Genomic DNA, 17,917 nt, shown 5'->3' on the forward strand with positions numbered 1-17,917 from the left:
TCACTTTACTTTGTGTTTTAAGTCCATTCGTGTCAATTCGTGTCCACTACATCCAACTCCATCCATCCGACACTGGACAAGACTTTGATGTGTTGCTTGGGTTATGAAGCAATGTAAGGGGTAAGGGGAAACACATGGGGGAAATCAGCTGATGACGTAACAGACGACGATCGTACGAAACCAGAAACCAACCACGAACGAAACGGACAAAGTTGTGCTGGCAGCTCTGTGCAGCTCTGCTCCGCTCTGCTTGGGACACAGAAAGGACATTCGGAAACTTGCAGGATGAGCGTTGACGCGTATGGACCCAGCAGCCAAACTCTTACTTTCCTCGACACCGAGGAAACAGATTTGATAGGAGCTGATACCCAGGGAAGCGAATTTGACTTTACGGATTTCACTTTGCCATCGCCGAGTCAAACTCAGGCATCCCAGCACGATGCAGCTCAGAGCCAACCCAACCAACCTATCCAGGTAGCTTTCTACTTCGGGCTTTCCAAACATTAATAACAATCTATCCAAATCATCCTGCAAACGATTTACCAGACTAATACTTTCCTGTGATAAAATAGATTCTAGAAGAGCACGCGGCCCATAACCCTAACCTTACTTATCTAGGACCCTCCTAACCAATGCCAACTTTTCATTTTGAATTCCATTCTGTTTTCAAGTTATGATTTTGTATAGCACATTTTGTTACACGGTTTCATCATATTTTCAATGATATTATAACCGTGTGACCTTGAAATTCGTGCGAAAACCAAAACAATGAAAATGTAGATTTCTTATTTTGTTTGTTATTCTTTGGATTTTGTAAATTGTAGTTAAAGAAACTATCAAAACTATTTTCTGTAATATGTTCTCGTTTGTTTAGATTAATGGAACTGGAGTTAGTTCGTCATTGGACCTAAAGATTACTGGAGCGGCTCAAAGCCTTGCAGAGCTCCAATTCGAGGAAGAGGAGGAGGAGGCTTATTATAATCGTGATTTGCCAGAGCATGCTTGCAAATATTGTGGAATACATGAAGCTTCTTGTGTGGTAATGTGCAATGTATGTCGTAAATGGTTCTGCAATGGACGTGGAAACACATCTGGATCTCATATTATAAATCATCTTGTAAGAGCTAAACACAAAGAAGTAACATTGCACAGGTAGAGTATCACTTAACATTTCAATTAATTTAAAACAGATTTATTTGTGTTATATAATTTTGATTTATTTAATATTTTATTTATAGAGATGGACCTCTTGGAGAAACAGTCTTGGAGTGTTACTCTTGTGCTGTACGTAATGTATTTGTTTTGGGATTTATCCCAGCTAAAGCGGACTCTGTGGTGGTACTACTCTGTAGACAGCCATGTGCCGCTCAAAGCTCTTTAAAAGATATGAACTGGTAATTATTCATAATTCTTCACTCATTTGCAAATGTATTAAATAATCTCTTAGTTAAAAATAATTGTTTTCTCTATTCTTTTATTAACTAGGGATCAGGAACAATGGAAGCCCCTCATTGAAGATCGTAGCTTTCTGGCATGGCTTGTGAAAATACCATCAGAACAGGAACAATTGAGAGCTAGACAGATTTCAGCACAGCAAATTAACAAGCTGGAAGAATTATGGAGAGAAAATGTAGATGCAACTTTTCAAGATTTAGAGAAGCCAGGTGTTGACGAAGAACCGCAGCAAGTGTTGTTACGTTACGAAGACGGCTATCAGTATCAAAATATTTTTGGGCCTCTTGTCAAACTTGAAGCCGATTATGATAAGCGTTTAAAAGAATCTCAAACGCAAGAGAACATCGAAGTACGTTGGGATGTTGGACTAAACAAGAAAACCATTGCATACTTCATGTTAGCTAAGACAGATGGGGATATGAAATTGATGCACGGTGATGAGCTTAGACTTCGATATCTGGGAGAGTTGCATAAACCATGGTCAGGTATTGGCCATGTTATAAAAATCCCAGACAACTATGGTGAAGAAGTTGGAATAGAACTAAAGAACAATTCAGGCGCCCCAACAGAATGTATCAGTAATTTTGTAGTTGATTTCATATGGAAGAGTACAAGCTTTGATCGGTAAGTAAATCCTCAATAGTGTGTCATAATACATTCAACAAAAGTCAAGTTTTTTTTTAACAAATACGAATCAGAATTGGATCCTTAAACATAAATAGAGACTCAACCTTTATAGACAAAAATAATTTCAAAACTTATACTAATAAGCTATAATTCTACAGGATGCAATTGGCACTACGAAAATTTGCGGTTGACGACACATCCGTCTCTGCCTATATCTACCACAGGCTGTTGGGTCACGAAGTGGAGGAAGTTTTATTTCGTTGCCATTTACCAAAACACTTCAGCGCACCTAATCTGCCAGATTTAAATAGATCCCAGGTATATGCGGTGAAGCATGCGGTTCAACGACCTTTGTCTTTGATTCAAGGACCCCCTGGTACAGGAAAAACAGTGACCAGTGCTACGATAGTATACCAGCTCGTAAAGCAAAACGGTGGACCAGTATTGGTTTGCGCACCTTCTAATACCGCCGTTGACCAGCTAACAGAAAAAATACATAAGTCAAACTTAAAAGTAGTAAGATTGTGCGCCAAGTCTCGTGAAGCAATCGATTCGCCTGTTAGTTTCCTGGCGCTGCACAATCAGATAAAAAATATGGAGACTAATACGGAACTACAAAAGCTTCAGCAACTAAAGGACGAAACAGGAGAGCTCTCGATCATGGATGAAAAGCGTTACAGGCTGTTGAAGAAAGTTTCGGAAAAAGAATTGTTAGAAGCAGCTGACGTGATATGCTGTACCTGCGTAGGTGCAGGCGATCCCAGACTGCACAAGCTCAAATTTCATTCTATTCTTATAGATGAAAGTATGCAAGCAACGGAGCCGGAATGCATGGTACCAGTAGTGCTTGGCGCTAAACAACTGATACTGGTCGGTGACCATTGTCAATTAGGGCCAGTCGTAATGTGCAAGAAAGCAGCGAGAGCTGGATTATCGCAATCTTTGTTCGAAAGATTGGTGGTACTTGGTATAAGGCCATTCCGTCTAGAAGTGCAGTACCGTATGCATCCGGATCTATCCCGCTTCCCATCCAACTTTTTCTACGAAGGTTCTCTGCAGAATGGGGTTTGTGCTGACGAAAGGAAGCTCTTAAAGATCGATTTTCCTTGGCCAGCACCGGACAAACCAATGTTTTTCTATGTAACGCAAGGCCAAGAGGAAATTGCTGGTAGCGGAACATCTTATCTGAATCGAACGGAAGCTTCCAACGTGGAGAAGATAACAACGAGATTCTTGCGCTGCGGCGTAAAGCCAGAGCAGATAGGTGTGATAACGCCGTATGAAGGTCAAAGAGCTTATTTGGTGCAATACATGCAGTACCAAGGCTCGTTGCACTCGAAACTTTACCAGGAGATTGAGGTCGCGAGTGTGGATGCCTTCCAAGGTCGCGAGAAGGACATTATAATAATGTCATGCGTGAGATCCAACGAACATCAGGGCATTGGATTCTTGAACGATCCACGAAGATTGAACGTTGCCCTGACACGTGCCAAATACGGCATTATAATCGTTGGAAATCCCAAAGTTCTCTCCAAGCAGCCACTGTGGAATCACCTGCTCAGTTTCTACAAAGAGCAGAAGGTACTGGTGGAAGGACCACTGAACAATCTGAAAGAGTCCATGATACAATTCGCCAAGCCAAAGAAACTCGTGAATGCTGCAAATCCTGGCTCGCACTTTATGTCGACCAGCATGTACGACGCCAGAGAAGCTTTGATTCCAGGCTCCATCTACGATCGTTCCGGTGGTCAAGTAAACGGCGCTCAGAATCACAATCCCTATTACCAGAGGAACGTTCCACTGGACATTTTTAGCAGGACCCACGATACGATAAGCTACATAAGTCCGGAGAGGGCACAGGCAGCAATGAACAATGTGCCAGTACCAGTTGGAATGTTTATGAACATGGCGCACGTGCCTCCACGGTTCTATAACCAGCATCAGCAAGCATTGCAAGCTAGACAGAATCAGCGTAATCGTCGTGGTGCTACTGCATCTGGCAAGAATAAATCAGCACCGAGATTAGGCAAGCTCAGTCAGATGGAGCAAAACACTCAACCTTATAGCCAACCTGGCTTGCCACTTACCCAAGGTACTACCCAAGGAATGTCTCAGCCTGGGTTTAGCCTTTCCCAGCCAGGTTTGAGTCAGGCTGAACTGTCTCAAGATTCTTTCGCCGTTGGAGAGTTCCAATCGCAGATGGACGGCCTTCTATCGCAGGACTCGACTTATCAGGGCGACCGCAGTGGCTTCTATCAGAGTGGCCAATCTCAAGCCGGGGGACAGTTCTCCCAGCCTTACTGAGCCGGGATCGTGCGGCTGAGCAATGCATTTGCTATGCAGCGTCGCGGGAGCGACTGAAGGCTCGTTCGACCAATTCTTCTTCGACCAACAACCACAAATCACTAACTGCGCGAAACGGTAAGACGGTTCGCGACGATCGAGTACGGTAAACAATTACACGTGGTCGTCGGCGTAAGCGACGGTTCAAGAGATAATGTGACAGAGATGGAGGAACAGAGATGTCTTAGAGAGAGAGAGAGAGAGAGAGAGAGAGAGAGAGAGAGAGAGAGAGAGAGAGAGGAGAGAGGAGAGAGGAGAGAGAGAGAGAGGAAAAGTAAAAGACAGGGAGATATATATAGGGGGGAGAGAGAGAGAGAAAGAGAGATGAGAAAAATCCATACAATTGCAATAAAAACGCATTGAAATCTCGGGCTATGGTCATTGGATGTGCGTTGGGCCTGGGAAAATGACTCCACTATTCTTTTGCGATAATGCCACTAAAAGGATACGTAAAATATTTATTATCTTTGAACTAAAAAAAGTAAACAAGCAAAAAAATAATATAAGAAAAAGAAAGAAACGGGGATTAATTACCATCAATCACCGTAACGCGCGCTTACCGTGAACGTACCGTTTTATCGCGGGATTCGAGTGACACTGGAATATATAAAAGATTTCAAAATAAATAGGAAAACAACTAAATTGAGAAATTAAGAGAATGAAAATAGGACCTGTACCACTTCATGACTCAATGAGAATTGACAAAAATGTGTAGACAGATGGAACATGATTCAAAGCAGTTGTCGATCATCAAAGAATGCTGCACTGTATCCTTATGAACACGTTCATTCGTAATGAACTCAGCAAAACAGGGTAAGGGAAGGAGGACTGGTGAAAATCATCTCAAGCAAGAAGCAATGAAAAGTAAAAAGAGCTGTTTAGTCGGCTAATAATGGTTGGGATGTTACGAAAATTTATAATAATGAGCATTTCCAATATATTTTTCGTTCCTTCACCTATATATCATATATATGTTAACTTTCACGTTGAGTAACATAATACAGTTGAGATGAGCGAGATGACCGTTAAAAAATTTTAATTGTTCGTACACTAATTTAAAGGTATAATCAATTATTCTATTTATGCACTGAAAAAGCATAAAAATCACTAAAAATTTGGAGTAGCGATCTCCCTTGAATTTTTATGTAGGATAAATTTATATCTCGACTTGTCATTTTTTTAAAAGTATCGCTGTAAGAAATGTCATCGTCTCTCTCTCCTAATTTTAATCACAAGAACGACAATTCATACTTTTTAGTATAGGAGAAAACAACAAAAACCGATTCAAAAGAGAAATCAAGTCGGCATGGTAACAAAATACAGAATCCAGTATTCTCCTTCCTCTTTAGTCCCGACGTGTTTTATCATCGCCAAGTTATTCAATGATTTTTCCAGTAGCGTCGGTTCAAATGTGTGCTCACACGTTTAACTTTCGATTTTAAGCGCAGAAGCAAATCAACGACTTGGAAAATTTAAATCATATTTATTTCAATTTACTTGTTCGTCAATGGGTGTAGGATGCTGCCAGGAAGAATCAAGCACAATCTACTAATTTGCAAATATATATATATATATATATAATTATTAATCGCGTTATGTTACTTTAAAATTTCAATTCTCAAATAAAAACAGGCGCAAGCAAGATTCATAATTTTGGTTTTTATTCATGCGATTTGCTGTTCATGTTCAGAGATACGATCTAAAGCAGCAATAAAAATTTACTAAAATCTTCAAATTTTTATTAATACTTACAATCGATTTGAGTAGTCAATTATTGATTAACGTTCTCTATTACGTATATTTAATTAGCTCTAAATGTACTCATAGGAATATCGTGTACTGATTTTTTTATTTAGAAATTAATCAATGTTATTTAATTTGCATAAAAATTTCAATATAATTGCATACTTTTTTTTTAGATTTTTTGAAAACATGTGACCCGTTTCCTGTAATGCCTGTAATGTTCTTACAGTAATGAGTTGATTGCGACGCAATGAATTAAACTTGCATTGATATATAAAATAAAATTAATTTTTTGCTTTACACAATCAACAGTCTTACTATAACTGCATTCAACATGGAATCCGTTGTAAAAATTTACAGTACAAATAAATTTGATTTAAATATCAATCCGACTTTTTCTTTATACCATAGCGAAACCTGTAATAAAGAGGTTTAAGGAATATTTTCATATAGAATGTTTAACGACGCTCGAATTTCGCATAAAGGTATTTATTTAACAGAAAAGAAAAGATACAAAAGCTGATACTATAAATTATTATGAAATCACGTAGAGGTGCAAAATACATAGTAATACCAATTTCGAACGTATATTGATGAGCAAATATCTTTACTGATTTAGATTACAAAAACACGATGTTTAATATTGCCAATTATTGATGAAAGTGCTTATTTTAGTAGAAATAGTGTAAAAAAGGTTGTTTTATTCTTTAAACGAATTGATCTGATATTGCGGGCTGGTGAAAATAATCTCAAAAGTATATGGATTGTGGGAAATTGAATCATTGACCTTCCAACTTTAATAAGTAGTATAGGAATTTCAAAGAGAAAATACGGAGTAAAGTTAGTTGAAAGGTCCAAGAATCAATTTCCTTACAGTGTACGTAACAAGTATCAATGATAGATTATATTCGTTTATACTGCAACCAAAAAGGGAAATATCGACCAATCATTTTACTTTTCATACTCGAATATTCGATTTTTTGATATTGCGGTGTCGAAATAATAATCCAAGAAGGAAAAGTAAAATATCAATTAATGCATTTTATTCACCTTGTTTGATTAAAATACATTGATAAACAAAGGTTGTAGAGTAGCTTAGAATTAGCAGCATTTATCATCTTGAAAAGCAAATAAAACCACATCAATAGACTTAAGCAGAAAAAATTTATTTTCCTTTTTGGAGCAGAGCATAACTTAACAAATTTTTACAAATATCCTCGTATTCCCCTTAATGCACTCAAAATCATTTAACAAAATTTAATACTAGAATCATATACATATATGCTTTAACAATTACAATGTTTTTTTCGTTATAAATTTTATATATTTTTTTTTACCTTTTATCCTTTTTCTAAGAAAGGAGAATTATAATTTACACATGAAACATTGAGCCTAATTGCGTAGTAAACGGTGACTTTAGAATAGTACAAAAATATATAAGTAAATTACTTTTTTTGTCTTTCCTACGTTATATTGATTTTACATACATTTTTTTATATTCATTTTTGCAGTTTTAAACGATGATTTGCTTTAATTTTACAGTTAAATTAAATTTTGAGATGCATTTTCCTAGAAAAATTGTCCACCTCATCTCTATTATACATGTTTACACGATGAACTAACTTTTGTTTCACATCTATTCATTGACACTTTGATTTAGTTGCAAGGTACGCACAATGATGTTTCATGAAATATTCGAGTTATTAAAAAGCTGTGTATAACGCGAAATAAATTAGATATTATTACTTTTCTAATAATTCGTTGTGTTGAATGAGAAATCAATTATTAATATTTTTCTGTACAGATAAACTCTAGAAAAAATGGTTTAGTCTCTTATCAAGTTACAGTAAATTTTTTTTATACTTTGTTTATATCTTCTAATTTTTATATTTTATTAATATTCTTGAAATATTAAATATCAAATAAGACTTCTCATTACTTTCAAGTTTCAGTGGTATATGTAAAAAAAATTGTATACCAAGAAAAGAGAACGCTATTCGAACCTCACGTATCTTTAAGTAAATCTCTATCGCATCAATTCAATAAATTGCAAGCGCAACCAATCTTACCGCTCATAATGGAAATTTGTACGAGGTATTAGAATATGACAGCATAGTTTTTATAAATGTTGTAGGCACGACACGCGAGTACAGCGTTATCCAAACAAAAAGTGTAAATACTGCTTTATAAATTATTTAAAATTAGTATCACAATCTTTAGCACTTTTGTCTTATCCCTGAACTACTAAAGTTAACTATAGTTATCTAATATTCCATTCTGTTGAGGTAAGAGAGTTGTGCAACATTTTGCATCACGAGCCTTAAGCTAGCATTCTTACGCGAAAAGCCACGATTTCAATAACATTTTGACTTTGCATGGTAAAAAGGTGTGCTCACTTCTATATCGAAGATTTAAAAGATTCAGTGGAAATCCTTATACATCACACTTCTCCGATTTTGTGCGTTCATCTTTGCAACAAGCCAGATATAAAACTCCTCTTAAGAATTCTACACTTACCGTAAACAATTGTTGTCAATCAGACAGAAACAACACAAGCACAAAAGGCATTAAATCTCACCAAAACTTTACCATAACGCTCTAATAGCGCTTTGTAAAATTCTAGATACTCATAGCTGATTGCCATGCCTTTTGATGTTATTTTCGTATTATGTTACAACATAAAGTAACATTAGTTTTGACTTAGACAAAAATTCTGTTCAAGTCAAGCCTGTTCTTCAGGCGTAAGTACGTATGGCCAAATACTTTCTTGATTTTTGCAAACACATCTGGGTCATAAACGGAACGTGCAGTATTTGTCAGATCAAACGGTTCTGTGTATATAAAATTGATTAATTTTTAAGTTAAAGTTCAACACGAAACTATCACTTATGGATGTCTAGAATTAATCAAATAATATGATTTTTACCTTCTATACATAGATATTTCCATTGATGAGGATCATTTTTATAAGATCTTGCCCTTCTACAATCTTCTATGAATACTTTTTTCGCCAATCGTACAGATATTGCATATTGGCTGTAACTATGTAACATTCAAATTACGTAATTAATAATTATTGTAACACTCTAAAAGTAAAGGGCTTACGTGGTTTTCTCAAAACTTACTCGAATGTTACGTAATATCCGAAAAATTCATAAAGTAATTCGCCGAGTGATTGTCGGTTACGACGAGGAAATAAATCCGTCGGAATGTTCAATTCTTCATGAATATCTATCGTATGAATCTCGGCAAGCGGCGAAAATTTTTCAGGATACAGGGCATGTAGACATGGTAGTACTGCCGGCTTGGCCCCACCTGTTAAATTTCATAAGTATAGGTATATTGTCAATTAATTATTTCCAATTAAAAAGAAAGAAAGGATTAATAAAATGTACATTGTAAGAAGTGAATAACCATTAGCACTAATGAATAACTGGATATGGTCATGTTTTTAGCGTCGTTAATATTTTGAGCTTGAGCCCATAGTTTTATTACGAGAACCAATGGCCTCACTCTCCAATCAACTGCAAATAAAAATTGTACTCATTAAACTAGAATTTGTCTAATGAAAAACATATATTTTTAACTCACTTCTTGAATAGCAATACAGAAGATGCGTGTTTCGAATGCCAACAGCATTATTGCAATTCAAATCAACCTCTAAATTTTTATTAATATCATGGAATTTTAGAATTGGAACTTTCGCTTGTATGAGTTCAAGTTGTTTGATAAAATCTAACACATTAAAATCCATTTTATAACAAATAACACAATCTTTTGGAAAAATTAAACAATATTAGTGTTTTCAGGCTTGTATATACATACCACAATGTTTTAAACACTTAAATATCTGCTCTAAATGGCTAACAGCTTCGCTTCTCTGATCCATTTCTGTATGCCTCACCAAAAGACACATGTCAACATCGCTATTGTCTGATCCAAAACCATTCATTGTAGAGCCAACCAAGAATAACCCATATTTTGGATAATTGGTCTATGAAATTATTATAATACAAGAAATATTTTGACAGCAATATTGAGAGAAGTTTTTAATTAAAAGATCTACCTTAATCAGTACATAAAGACATTTCCACAGCATCATTTTATTTCGAAAAGTATGTTCTGTTTGTTGATTAGCCATAAATTTTTTCCATATATCTTGTGACAATTCATCCCATGCAGATCCCAAAACTAAACCTTTTGGTGTTTGCGTAACTTCAATTAAATGAGATCTGGCAAGAAAACGTTCAGGTGCAATGGTATGTCTGGAAAACATATTGTAGTTTGGTACCATCGACCCACCAAATCTTCTACTTCGTGGATTTCTTTGGGATGGTGGACTGTTTCTGCCTAAAAATAAGAGTCCTGTGGTATTGTGAATAATATATTTGCTTAATAAACAAAAGTTTTACAGTACTTTTTTTTTAATATTTACGAAACACGTTTAATGCATACCTACCCTTTAATTTAAAAAGATTTCATTCTTGTCAATCATAATTCAATGTACAAGTGAAAAATTAATAATAGAAATAAGAAATCTAGATCTGGTAAAGATAATATAAAATCTTGATTTAATGCTTACGGAAAATTACGAAGCTAAAATGAGATGTTTTCTTTTAAAAAAATAATCTCCGCGCTAATCCTATCAGTGTTTTATTCTCCACCATTAAACTAAACCTGACATTCTTATTCATAATAGAAGTGACTATCGATAAAAATATTAAATAAAACATATACTATAATAATAGGAGAGTGATATATACTGGTATATTATTTATACAGGGTGTATCACTTAATTCGCGCCACATAGGACAGGGTGGACGTAGAGCATCATTTACTTTTGTAACTAATAACACATTTCAATTTTCTACATATTACCTTTCTGGATCTAAATATAAAGTAGTTTCAGAACTGTCTTATAAAACAAATTGATGTTTCTTATATTTGCGAAGATAAATGAATTTTCATATCCATGCGCTGTAAAGCGAATTAATATAATATACATTGTCATCCGTTATAATATGCTTACTATCGAAATGGTAGACTAGATCATTCGTCATTCGACCAACTTCATTGATTCAAATATAAAAACAGTAAACAACTCAAGAGGATTTCTTATACTGAGATTAAAGATCGAAAAGTTTGTTAATTATTTGAAGACCTTTTTAATACTTTAGGTAACATTTACGTGAAGTCAGGAATTTCTCTTTGTAGTAAAGACGCCAGAATTGTGAAAAAACGGAACAAAAATGGTTTAAACAATTACTTTTATGTTATAAAAGCGGTTACCAAATTATAGAAACGGGTTTTTTTTTAAAGAGGAATTCCTAACTAATCCGACAAGCCTAAAAAGAAATAAATCAGAGAAAAATAACGGTGTATCAATGACCAACGTTCTTGAAGAAATAATCTAAAATCCACGTGAAACCGATAACCAGAAACCAGATCCCATTTGTTGAAAGACGTCGGTCAACGATACGACATTATTACTAGTCTAATGACAGTTTTATTTAGCTTGTTTAATTCGTAAGGCATTCTTCTTTGTATCAAAGGCAACAATTTGTTCTAGTTATTAATTACTTTTATAATATAGAAGTAATTATTTAAATACTTTTTTAATTCGTTTTATTTTTCGAAAATTAATATCTTTGCTACAAAGAGAAATTCCTGGCGTCACAAAAATGCTATCTACAGTTTGAAGTTGGTGCTCGAATTTCAAATAACGTTTGCAATATGTGCAACTTTCGTCAGTAATATCGGTATAGAGGGTACTAATATCGAAAACTATTCATGATAATTAATAAGGGTGATGACAGACGAAGCGACGAAGTGGACGTAAATGTAATTTAAGACAAGGAATCGTAAACGGTTTAAATCATTCGTCTTCTACGTTCCGTTTATTATTCATGTCTTCATTCAACTACTACATTACGTTCACCACGTCGACTAATCTGAAGTCATCTGTCATCACCCTGATGGGGATCCCCATTCCCCCTTTCCTTACAACACTCACTGATATCAGTTTTTATAGAATGGAAGCCTGTGATATATTTTCTAACCTTCTAATTCAATAAGTAATTAATTGATTACAAGTATTATTATTTCTATACAAATTTATGTATGTCGTATACATAACCACAAAAATTAGTTAATGTGTACCACACATACACATGAGTATAAGATAATAGATATAGGGCTATACAAACGTCAACTTACCGGTAATAAACATAATTTAATAAAAGTTACTATTAATAAATCTTTTATGTATAATTCCGTTTTTACACCTATAATCATATGTACTGAAAAGTGCTTACCAGAATGATATCTTCTTTTATTTTGGTAATTTTGATTTTGTGACCTAGGTATAGCAGTAGAATTGTTATAATAAACTAAGGGTCGTTGAGCAGGATACATGTGATGTATAGGAACTTCAGACATTACACCTATATTAGATATGTTATGACCCATTGCATTTGGAGCTAAATGAACTTCATGCAACCTTCTACAAAAATTTAAAATATCTTTGTATTGGTTTCTTCTTATTTTTAAAATATCTGATTAGCATTTTAAAATTAATATATTTTTGTTCTTATAATAATACTTACTTAATACCTTGTTCTATGGTAGAACTAATTGAATCTCGCTCATCTGAACTTTCAGTTTGGCTACCATCCGTTTGACTCTTACTTGGGGTGGGTGAGCGAGAATTAATTCCATTATCATTACTGTAAGCTTCTTTTTGTGAAAAAGAATTTCTGAGAGCACCCCTTTTGATTGCCTTATTATTCCAATTTGGTTTCTTTTGGGAATATGTACTACTTGATGCTCTAAAACCAAGATGAGGTGTTGATGGTGTAGATAAATTATTTGTGGAGCTCATTCTCCTTTGCCAGTTTCCATTTGGTAAATTAGAGTTTCCTTGTACATATCCTATACGACGCAAAGGAGTAACATCTGGACTCATTAAATGTAATAATTCTAATGGGTATGCACCAGTCTAAAAGTTTACAGAGTATTATATCAAATTGATTTTTATAAATATATATTAGATGAATATGCTCACACCAGTGACTATAGTTATAAATGATTAAACATACCTGAGCTATACGATTACGATTATGTGTAGACATTTCGGACATATATTGGAAATATTCATTTTGCAGCATTGAATGTGGGCCATTAAAATGAGGATGAGCCTGTACTGGTAAACATTGTCCATTTATTTGTTGATTGGCCATTATTTGTACCATCATTTGTGGCGGGTACATAGTGTGATACATAATCCAAAATATATATATAAAACTTCTAGTATCGATCTTTCAATTAGTTAGTGCTTTCTCCTATTTGGAGCACAATATTCAATGTAATATTGAATTCGTATACTTTCAAAAACTTTATTTACAGTTATATAGCAAAGCCCTTACATGAAGCATTCTTCATTATTCTTATGCCACTTATGCCTTCAATCTTTTTTTTCCTTTGACCTCTTAATTTTCTCTCTTAACTCTTTATTTTCTTTTCCACACATATATATATATATATAACCACCTTTCTTTATTCTTATATTTTTTGGTAGGTTAATCTGTAAAGAATAATACAAAAAATATGTAACTGTTTTTAACAAATATATTGTTTAAACAAGGGATAATAATAATACAATCACTTCATCTATGAATACAGTTTATCATCTCATAAATCCAATATAAATTTTAAAATAAATTAAACTGTTAAGTAAAATTTAAAAATTCACTGGACTTAAAAAAAAGAGTGAAAACAAAAACAAATATTTGGAGCATGGCCATTACTGAGATGTATTTAAATCTGGCTTTAAACTTCCTCATTTAGTACAATAAAATAGATTGTATGAAGCATGAATATTTCTTCTAAATATTTCAAAAATAAGAAGACCAGATATAAATACTTCTTTTGAATTCATGAATAAGAAAATTAAACGTTTCTATTAGTTACCTGGCTTTGCAATCAAAATTAACGAATTTTTATTATATAAATAATATCTTAATGTTGTATATTCTTGTGTGTGCGTATAAATCTTATACAAATGAAAGACCGAATTAATTTAACTTGCAATATTATTTTGGACAATATAGCTCATTTTATATTTTAACGATTAACTCAACTTACTGGTCCTATCCTACCCCAGCTGCGTGTACCATACAAAACCCATTATACGTTTAAATTTTCGAATTCTTTGACGTAAAAATCCTCATCGATTTAAAATGATAAGAGAGGTAAGCAGCATTGTCTCATATTACAAATAGTATATGTTGATAAACAGTGACCTCTGCTGTGATCTTATCACAGCTATATAATAATCAAAAACCAAAACAAAAAAATTAAATAATAAACGCGGTAATTTGAATGAAGAAATACTACTTTGTATAGTGACGCTTTTACAAATAAAATATATAAATATAAACAAAAGATTTTTACAACAAAATTAATGAACTAAAATGCTACGATTGCGCTATAATAATATATCAATTAATTCAAGCGTTTCTTCCAAAATTTGATTCAACATTACAGGATATCCCTTTTCACAAAAACAGAAAAGCTAAATATAACTTGCAGCCGAATAGAAAAATCACAAACTTTTCAAACCAAATTTTTTGCCTTAGATAGAACCACCAAATTATGTAACAGCTTGACCTTGAAATGTCATTTAGAAGTCACACAAGGGTCACCTTATGGGTTTCTTAAATGGAACCACTTATATTTTTCATGAAATATTCTTATTGTGTGTGTAACTATATAGGCTTGCCATCCTGTTTCCTTTTAAGTGAAATTTAAACAAATTTGATCAATAAGTTGATAATGTAAATATTTAATAAATTACTATTTTGTATGTTAAACTAGCTGTTTTGTAATAAAATTATTCTTTATTTTAATAATATATCTAACATGTCCGGGGTTATGAATGGCAATCTCACTTGTACTTATTACTCAATCTCAAGAGCTTTCTAAAACATTACCTAAATTAATCGTCGCTAGATATTTGGATTTGAAATTGCATATTTATAAATGTGTATTTGTCGAAAGGTTGTGTGCGCGACTGTTACACACCCATGCATATGTATAATGGCTCACAGCTACTTATAATTTAAAATCGAAGAGTATCTGTTGAAAAACTGGATAAAATGATACATTTATATAATGTTTAACATCCTCTTGGTAAAAGCTATAAGAATATGCAATAAAAACGGGATACTAATTGATAATCTGAATATCATCCTGTGTGACCTTCCAAAGTCAATATAATCGCATCATTTAGTGATCTTCTCCTACGCCATATATCTTTTATTATAAAAGCCGGATTTTCCCATTTGGTTCTAAGCTATTAGGCTTTCACGTTTCAAATAAGATACCCTGATTGTGAGTTCGAAAATCTACTGCCAGTACTCCCAGCATCATTCTTTCTGTGTTTATTATTAGCTGATTGACAAAGATAAAATGATGAGCGATGCGGGTATTGGCACTTGGCAGTAGATTCTCGAACGTAGCCTCTATAGGAGCTTATTGATAGTCAATTACGCTATGTCTATATTAAAAAACTTAAAATACTAACTCTAATTGTTTGTAATATTTATAAATGTGTCATACGAAAACTAGGAAACGTTTTAAGGAATGAAGGGGGATGCAATTTTAAATAACTTTTAACGATAAATATAAATGGAAATCGTGGTGTCGATACATTGTATAAGATTTACGATTATATTTTTCTAGATTCTAATATTATCAAATTTGTCAGAGATGTGAAATTAACAAATTACTATACTTTTTTATAACATTTATAATATTTTCATAAAATTATAAAAATTAGGAAGAATACTCCAACTTTGGTAAACTGTATTTATTTCAATAAATGCACATGTTGTGGAAATATCATATAAAAATGGAGTTATCCTTTTAAAAGCAATAAGCTTTTTTATAAAATTGATGTTTCAGTTAATTCTTGCTGTATCTAATTTTAATGCATGGTCAACTTTTCTGATACCTTATACATTATTTTTATCTATGGTTCATCAATCATATTCTTCTAGTTTAATTCAGAGGACATATTTTGAAATATTTCAAGCAGGAAGAGAATACTGTTGCTGAAGCCTGTGAAATTCAATTTCTTTCTGTAAATATTCTTTAACAAACGGATGCTCTAGATGAGAATCTTTTAATTGGCTCAAGTAACGATTAGCCACCTCTGGTGGCTTTCCCATATGTTGTGATAGAACAATCATGTTAATCAAAGTATCTGGATTGTTGCTATCTTTATCAAGTGATTCTTGCAAGGCAGTCTCAGCTTCTTCATATTTTGCTTGGCCAATGAAACAAGTTGCTTGTCCATTTAATAACATGCTTGTACTAGAATACTTGTCAATCATTTCCTGAAAATTTAATAAATCACTATTATAATTTCATGCATTCATTCAAATTTTTAAAAATAGAAATGTTAAAACATTCTATTAAATACCTGAAATATGTAATAAGCATCCTGTAATTTATCTCCACCACTACTAATATTGACCCATGCTTGTGCAAGTTGTGTCAAAGTAGCATCATCATCTTTTTCTTGCATAGATTTTAATTCCTTTCTTGCTAAATCAAGACGATCCATTTTCAAATAAATTTGTAAAGTTAATGCTAAGGATTCTAAATTCTCTGCATTGCGTAAAATTCTTAATGCTGACTCTAAATTTTTCTCATGGTAGTAAATTGTAGCAGCAACGATCAAAAAATTATAATTTTCTGAGTTAATACTACTGGCTGCTTCATTCAAGTTTGCAACTATTGTTTCTCTGTGTTCAGGATTTGCAAAATAATCAGCTAATGTTTCCAAAGGCCGCAATTCTTGTGGAGAGGAGCTATTAATTTCATCTAACACAACTCTGAATTTTCTCTGTGCAATGTATGCTCTATACAGAAATACATCCCGCTCCATTGCCACTTCAGGTGAAATTGGCTGAAAAAAAAATAAAAACTTAACAATATTTTCATTAAAATCTTACCTAATAATATAACAGATGAATTATTAAATAGTGAAATAGTTTGAGATAAATTTAAATATACAGATAAATATTTGATTAATTATTGAATTTTAAAGTGTTATAATTATTTAGAATTAATAAAACGTGTGATTGGTTAGTGTCATGCAGCAATATTCGGCTACGTGTAACAGTAGTATTTGCTGTCAAATATCAAGTCTACTTTATAATACCGAAACAAACCTTAATTTTTTGCGCTTCGTTGATACATTGTTGATAATTTCCGATGTAAAAATTATTTTTTACATCAAATAATTCATCTACATCTGATTGTTGCTGACGTGCCATCTTGACATTTCTGGTCATTTCATTCAGAAAAGAGACAGGGTTTTTCTCTTTTTCTTATTGGTATGTATTATAGGGATTATAGTGGTAAAGTTAAGGAGGGGAAAGGGAGGAGAATGCGCGCGCGCGGTAATTGAATACCTTTGCGCTTTTAGTCAGTCAGTACCGACGCCGACAGGCGGCGCGGTCGGCGTGATCACTGGTCATTGTTAGTTCAGAATTCGGCTGACAGTTCTGCCATTTAATATATCTGACCTGAAGTTAGCGTTTTTCTACGAAAATATCTTTTTGCAATCTGAATCCCGATCGTAAGTTCTTATTTCTCCTAATAGATCTTCGTGTTCTTCAACTCTTTAGAAATGCTAGGAGATTATCTGAAGAAGTACAATTATATTTTTAGAATACCAGTG

The 17,917-nt window shown here is 33.5% G+C and overlaps 3 protein-coding genes across 4 annotated transcripts; 1 reads left to right on the plus strand and 2 right to left on the minus strand.

Moving 5' to 3' along the window:
• Nucleotides 1–16: 16 nt before the first annotated feature.
• Upf1 (Upf1 RNA helicase) lies at nucleotides 17–4,759 on the plus strand. The gene is made up of 5 exons (XM_066739931.1): nucleotides 17–474; nucleotides 875–1,152; nucleotides 1,239–1,394; nucleotides 1,486–2,079; nucleotides 2,241–4,759. Exons 1-5 carry the CDS (start codon nucleotides 286–288, stop codon nucleotides 4,384–4,386), a joined length of 3,363 nt encoding a protein of 1,120 aa, XP_066596028.1. The 5' UTR covers nucleotides 17–285; the 3' UTR covers nucleotides 4,387–4,759.
• Nucleotides 4,614–15,761, minus strand: LOC136781158 (poly(A) RNA polymerase gld-2 homolog A-like). Of its 2 annotated transcripts, none has more exons than XM_066739933.1 (11): nucleotides 14,137–15,761; nucleotides 13,266–13,750; nucleotides 12,774–13,165; nucleotides 12,483–12,670; nucleotides 10,235–10,518; nucleotides 9,994–10,162; nucleotides 9,760–9,903; nucleotides 9,564–9,692; nucleotides 9,294–9,483; nucleotides 9,095–9,210; nucleotides 4,614–8,999 (listed from the first exon to the last, which is right to left on the minus strand). In XM_066739933.1, exons 2-11 carry the CDS (start codon nucleotides 13,446–13,448, stop codon nucleotides 8,869–8,871), a joined length of 1,926 nt encoding a protein of 641 aa, XP_066596030.1. In that variant the 5' UTR covers nucleotides 13,449–13,750; nucleotides 14,137–15,761; the 3' UTR covers nucleotides 4,614–8,868. The 2 variants fall into 2 exon arrangements, with proteins under 2 accessions (XP_066596030.1, XP_066596029.1); XM_066739932.1 differs by having other exon boundaries at nucleotides 10,235–10,533.
• Nucleotides 15,762–16,040: 279 nt separating this feature from the next.
• epsilonCOP (coatomer subunit epsilon) lies at nucleotides 16,041–17,536 on the minus strand. The gene is made up of 3 exons (XM_066739934.1): nucleotides 17,406–17,536; nucleotides 16,652–17,140; nucleotides 16,041–16,565 (listed from the first exon to the last, which is right to left on the minus strand). The coding sequence occupies exons 1-3, from the start codon at nucleotides 17,526–17,528 to the stop codon at nucleotides 16,257–16,259; spliced, it is 921 nt and encodes a 306-aa protein (XP_066596031.1). The 5' UTR covers nucleotides 17,529–17,536; the 3' UTR covers nucleotides 16,041–16,256.
• Between the last annotated feature and the right edge of the window lie 381 nt (nucleotides 17,537–17,917).

This window comes from Prorops nasuta, unplaced genomic scaffold (genome assembly GCF_024137725.1).
Source record: "Prorops nasuta isolate Cenicafe-Biocafe unplaced genomic scaffold, Cenicafe_Pnas_1.2 PNAS00021, whole genome shotgun sequence".
NCBI classification, from domain to species: Eukaryota; Metazoa; Arthropoda; class Insecta; order Hymenoptera; family Bethylidae; genus Prorops; species Prorops nasuta.

Excerpts from the sequence above, each read along its gene's own strand:
- Upf1 (XM_066739931.1), top strand. The coding sequence starts at position 286 with ATGAGCGTTGACGCGTATGGACCCAGCAGCCAAACTCTTACTTTCCTC. Across the intron at positions 475-874 it reads AACCCAACCAACCTATCCAG|ATTAATGGAACTGGAGTTAG; the intron begins GTAGCTTTCTAC and ends TCGTTTGTTTAG. Across the intron at positions 2,080-2,240 it reads AAGAGTACAAGCTTTGATCG|GATGCAATTGGCACTACGAA; the intron begins GTAAGTAAATCC and ends ATAATTCTACAG.
- LOC136781158 (XM_066739932.1), bottom strand. The coding sequence starts at position 13,448 with ATGTATCACACTATGTACCCGCCACAAATGATGGTACAAATAATGGCC. Across the intron at positions 12,671-12,773 it reads ACCATAGAACAAGGTATTAA|AAGGTTGCATGAAGTTCATT; the intron begins GTAAGTATTATT and ends AAATTTTTGTAG. Across the intron at positions 9,000-9,094 it reads GAAATATCTATGTATAGAAG|AACCGTTTGATCTGACAAAT; the intron begins GTAAAAATCATA and ends TTATATACACAG.
- epsilonCOP (XM_066739934.1), bottom strand. The coding sequence starts at position 17,528 with ATGACCAGAAATGTCAAGATGGCACGTCAGCAACAATCAGATGTAGAT. Across the intron at positions 17,141-17,405 it reads ACGAAGCGCAAAAAATTAAG|CCAATTTCACCTGAAGTGGC; the intron begins GTTTGTTTCGGT and ends TTTTTTTTTCAG. Across the intron at positions 16,566-16,651 it reads ATGCTTATTACATATTTCAG|GAAATGATTGACAAGTATTC; the intron begins GTATTTAATAGA and ends TTAAATTTTCAG.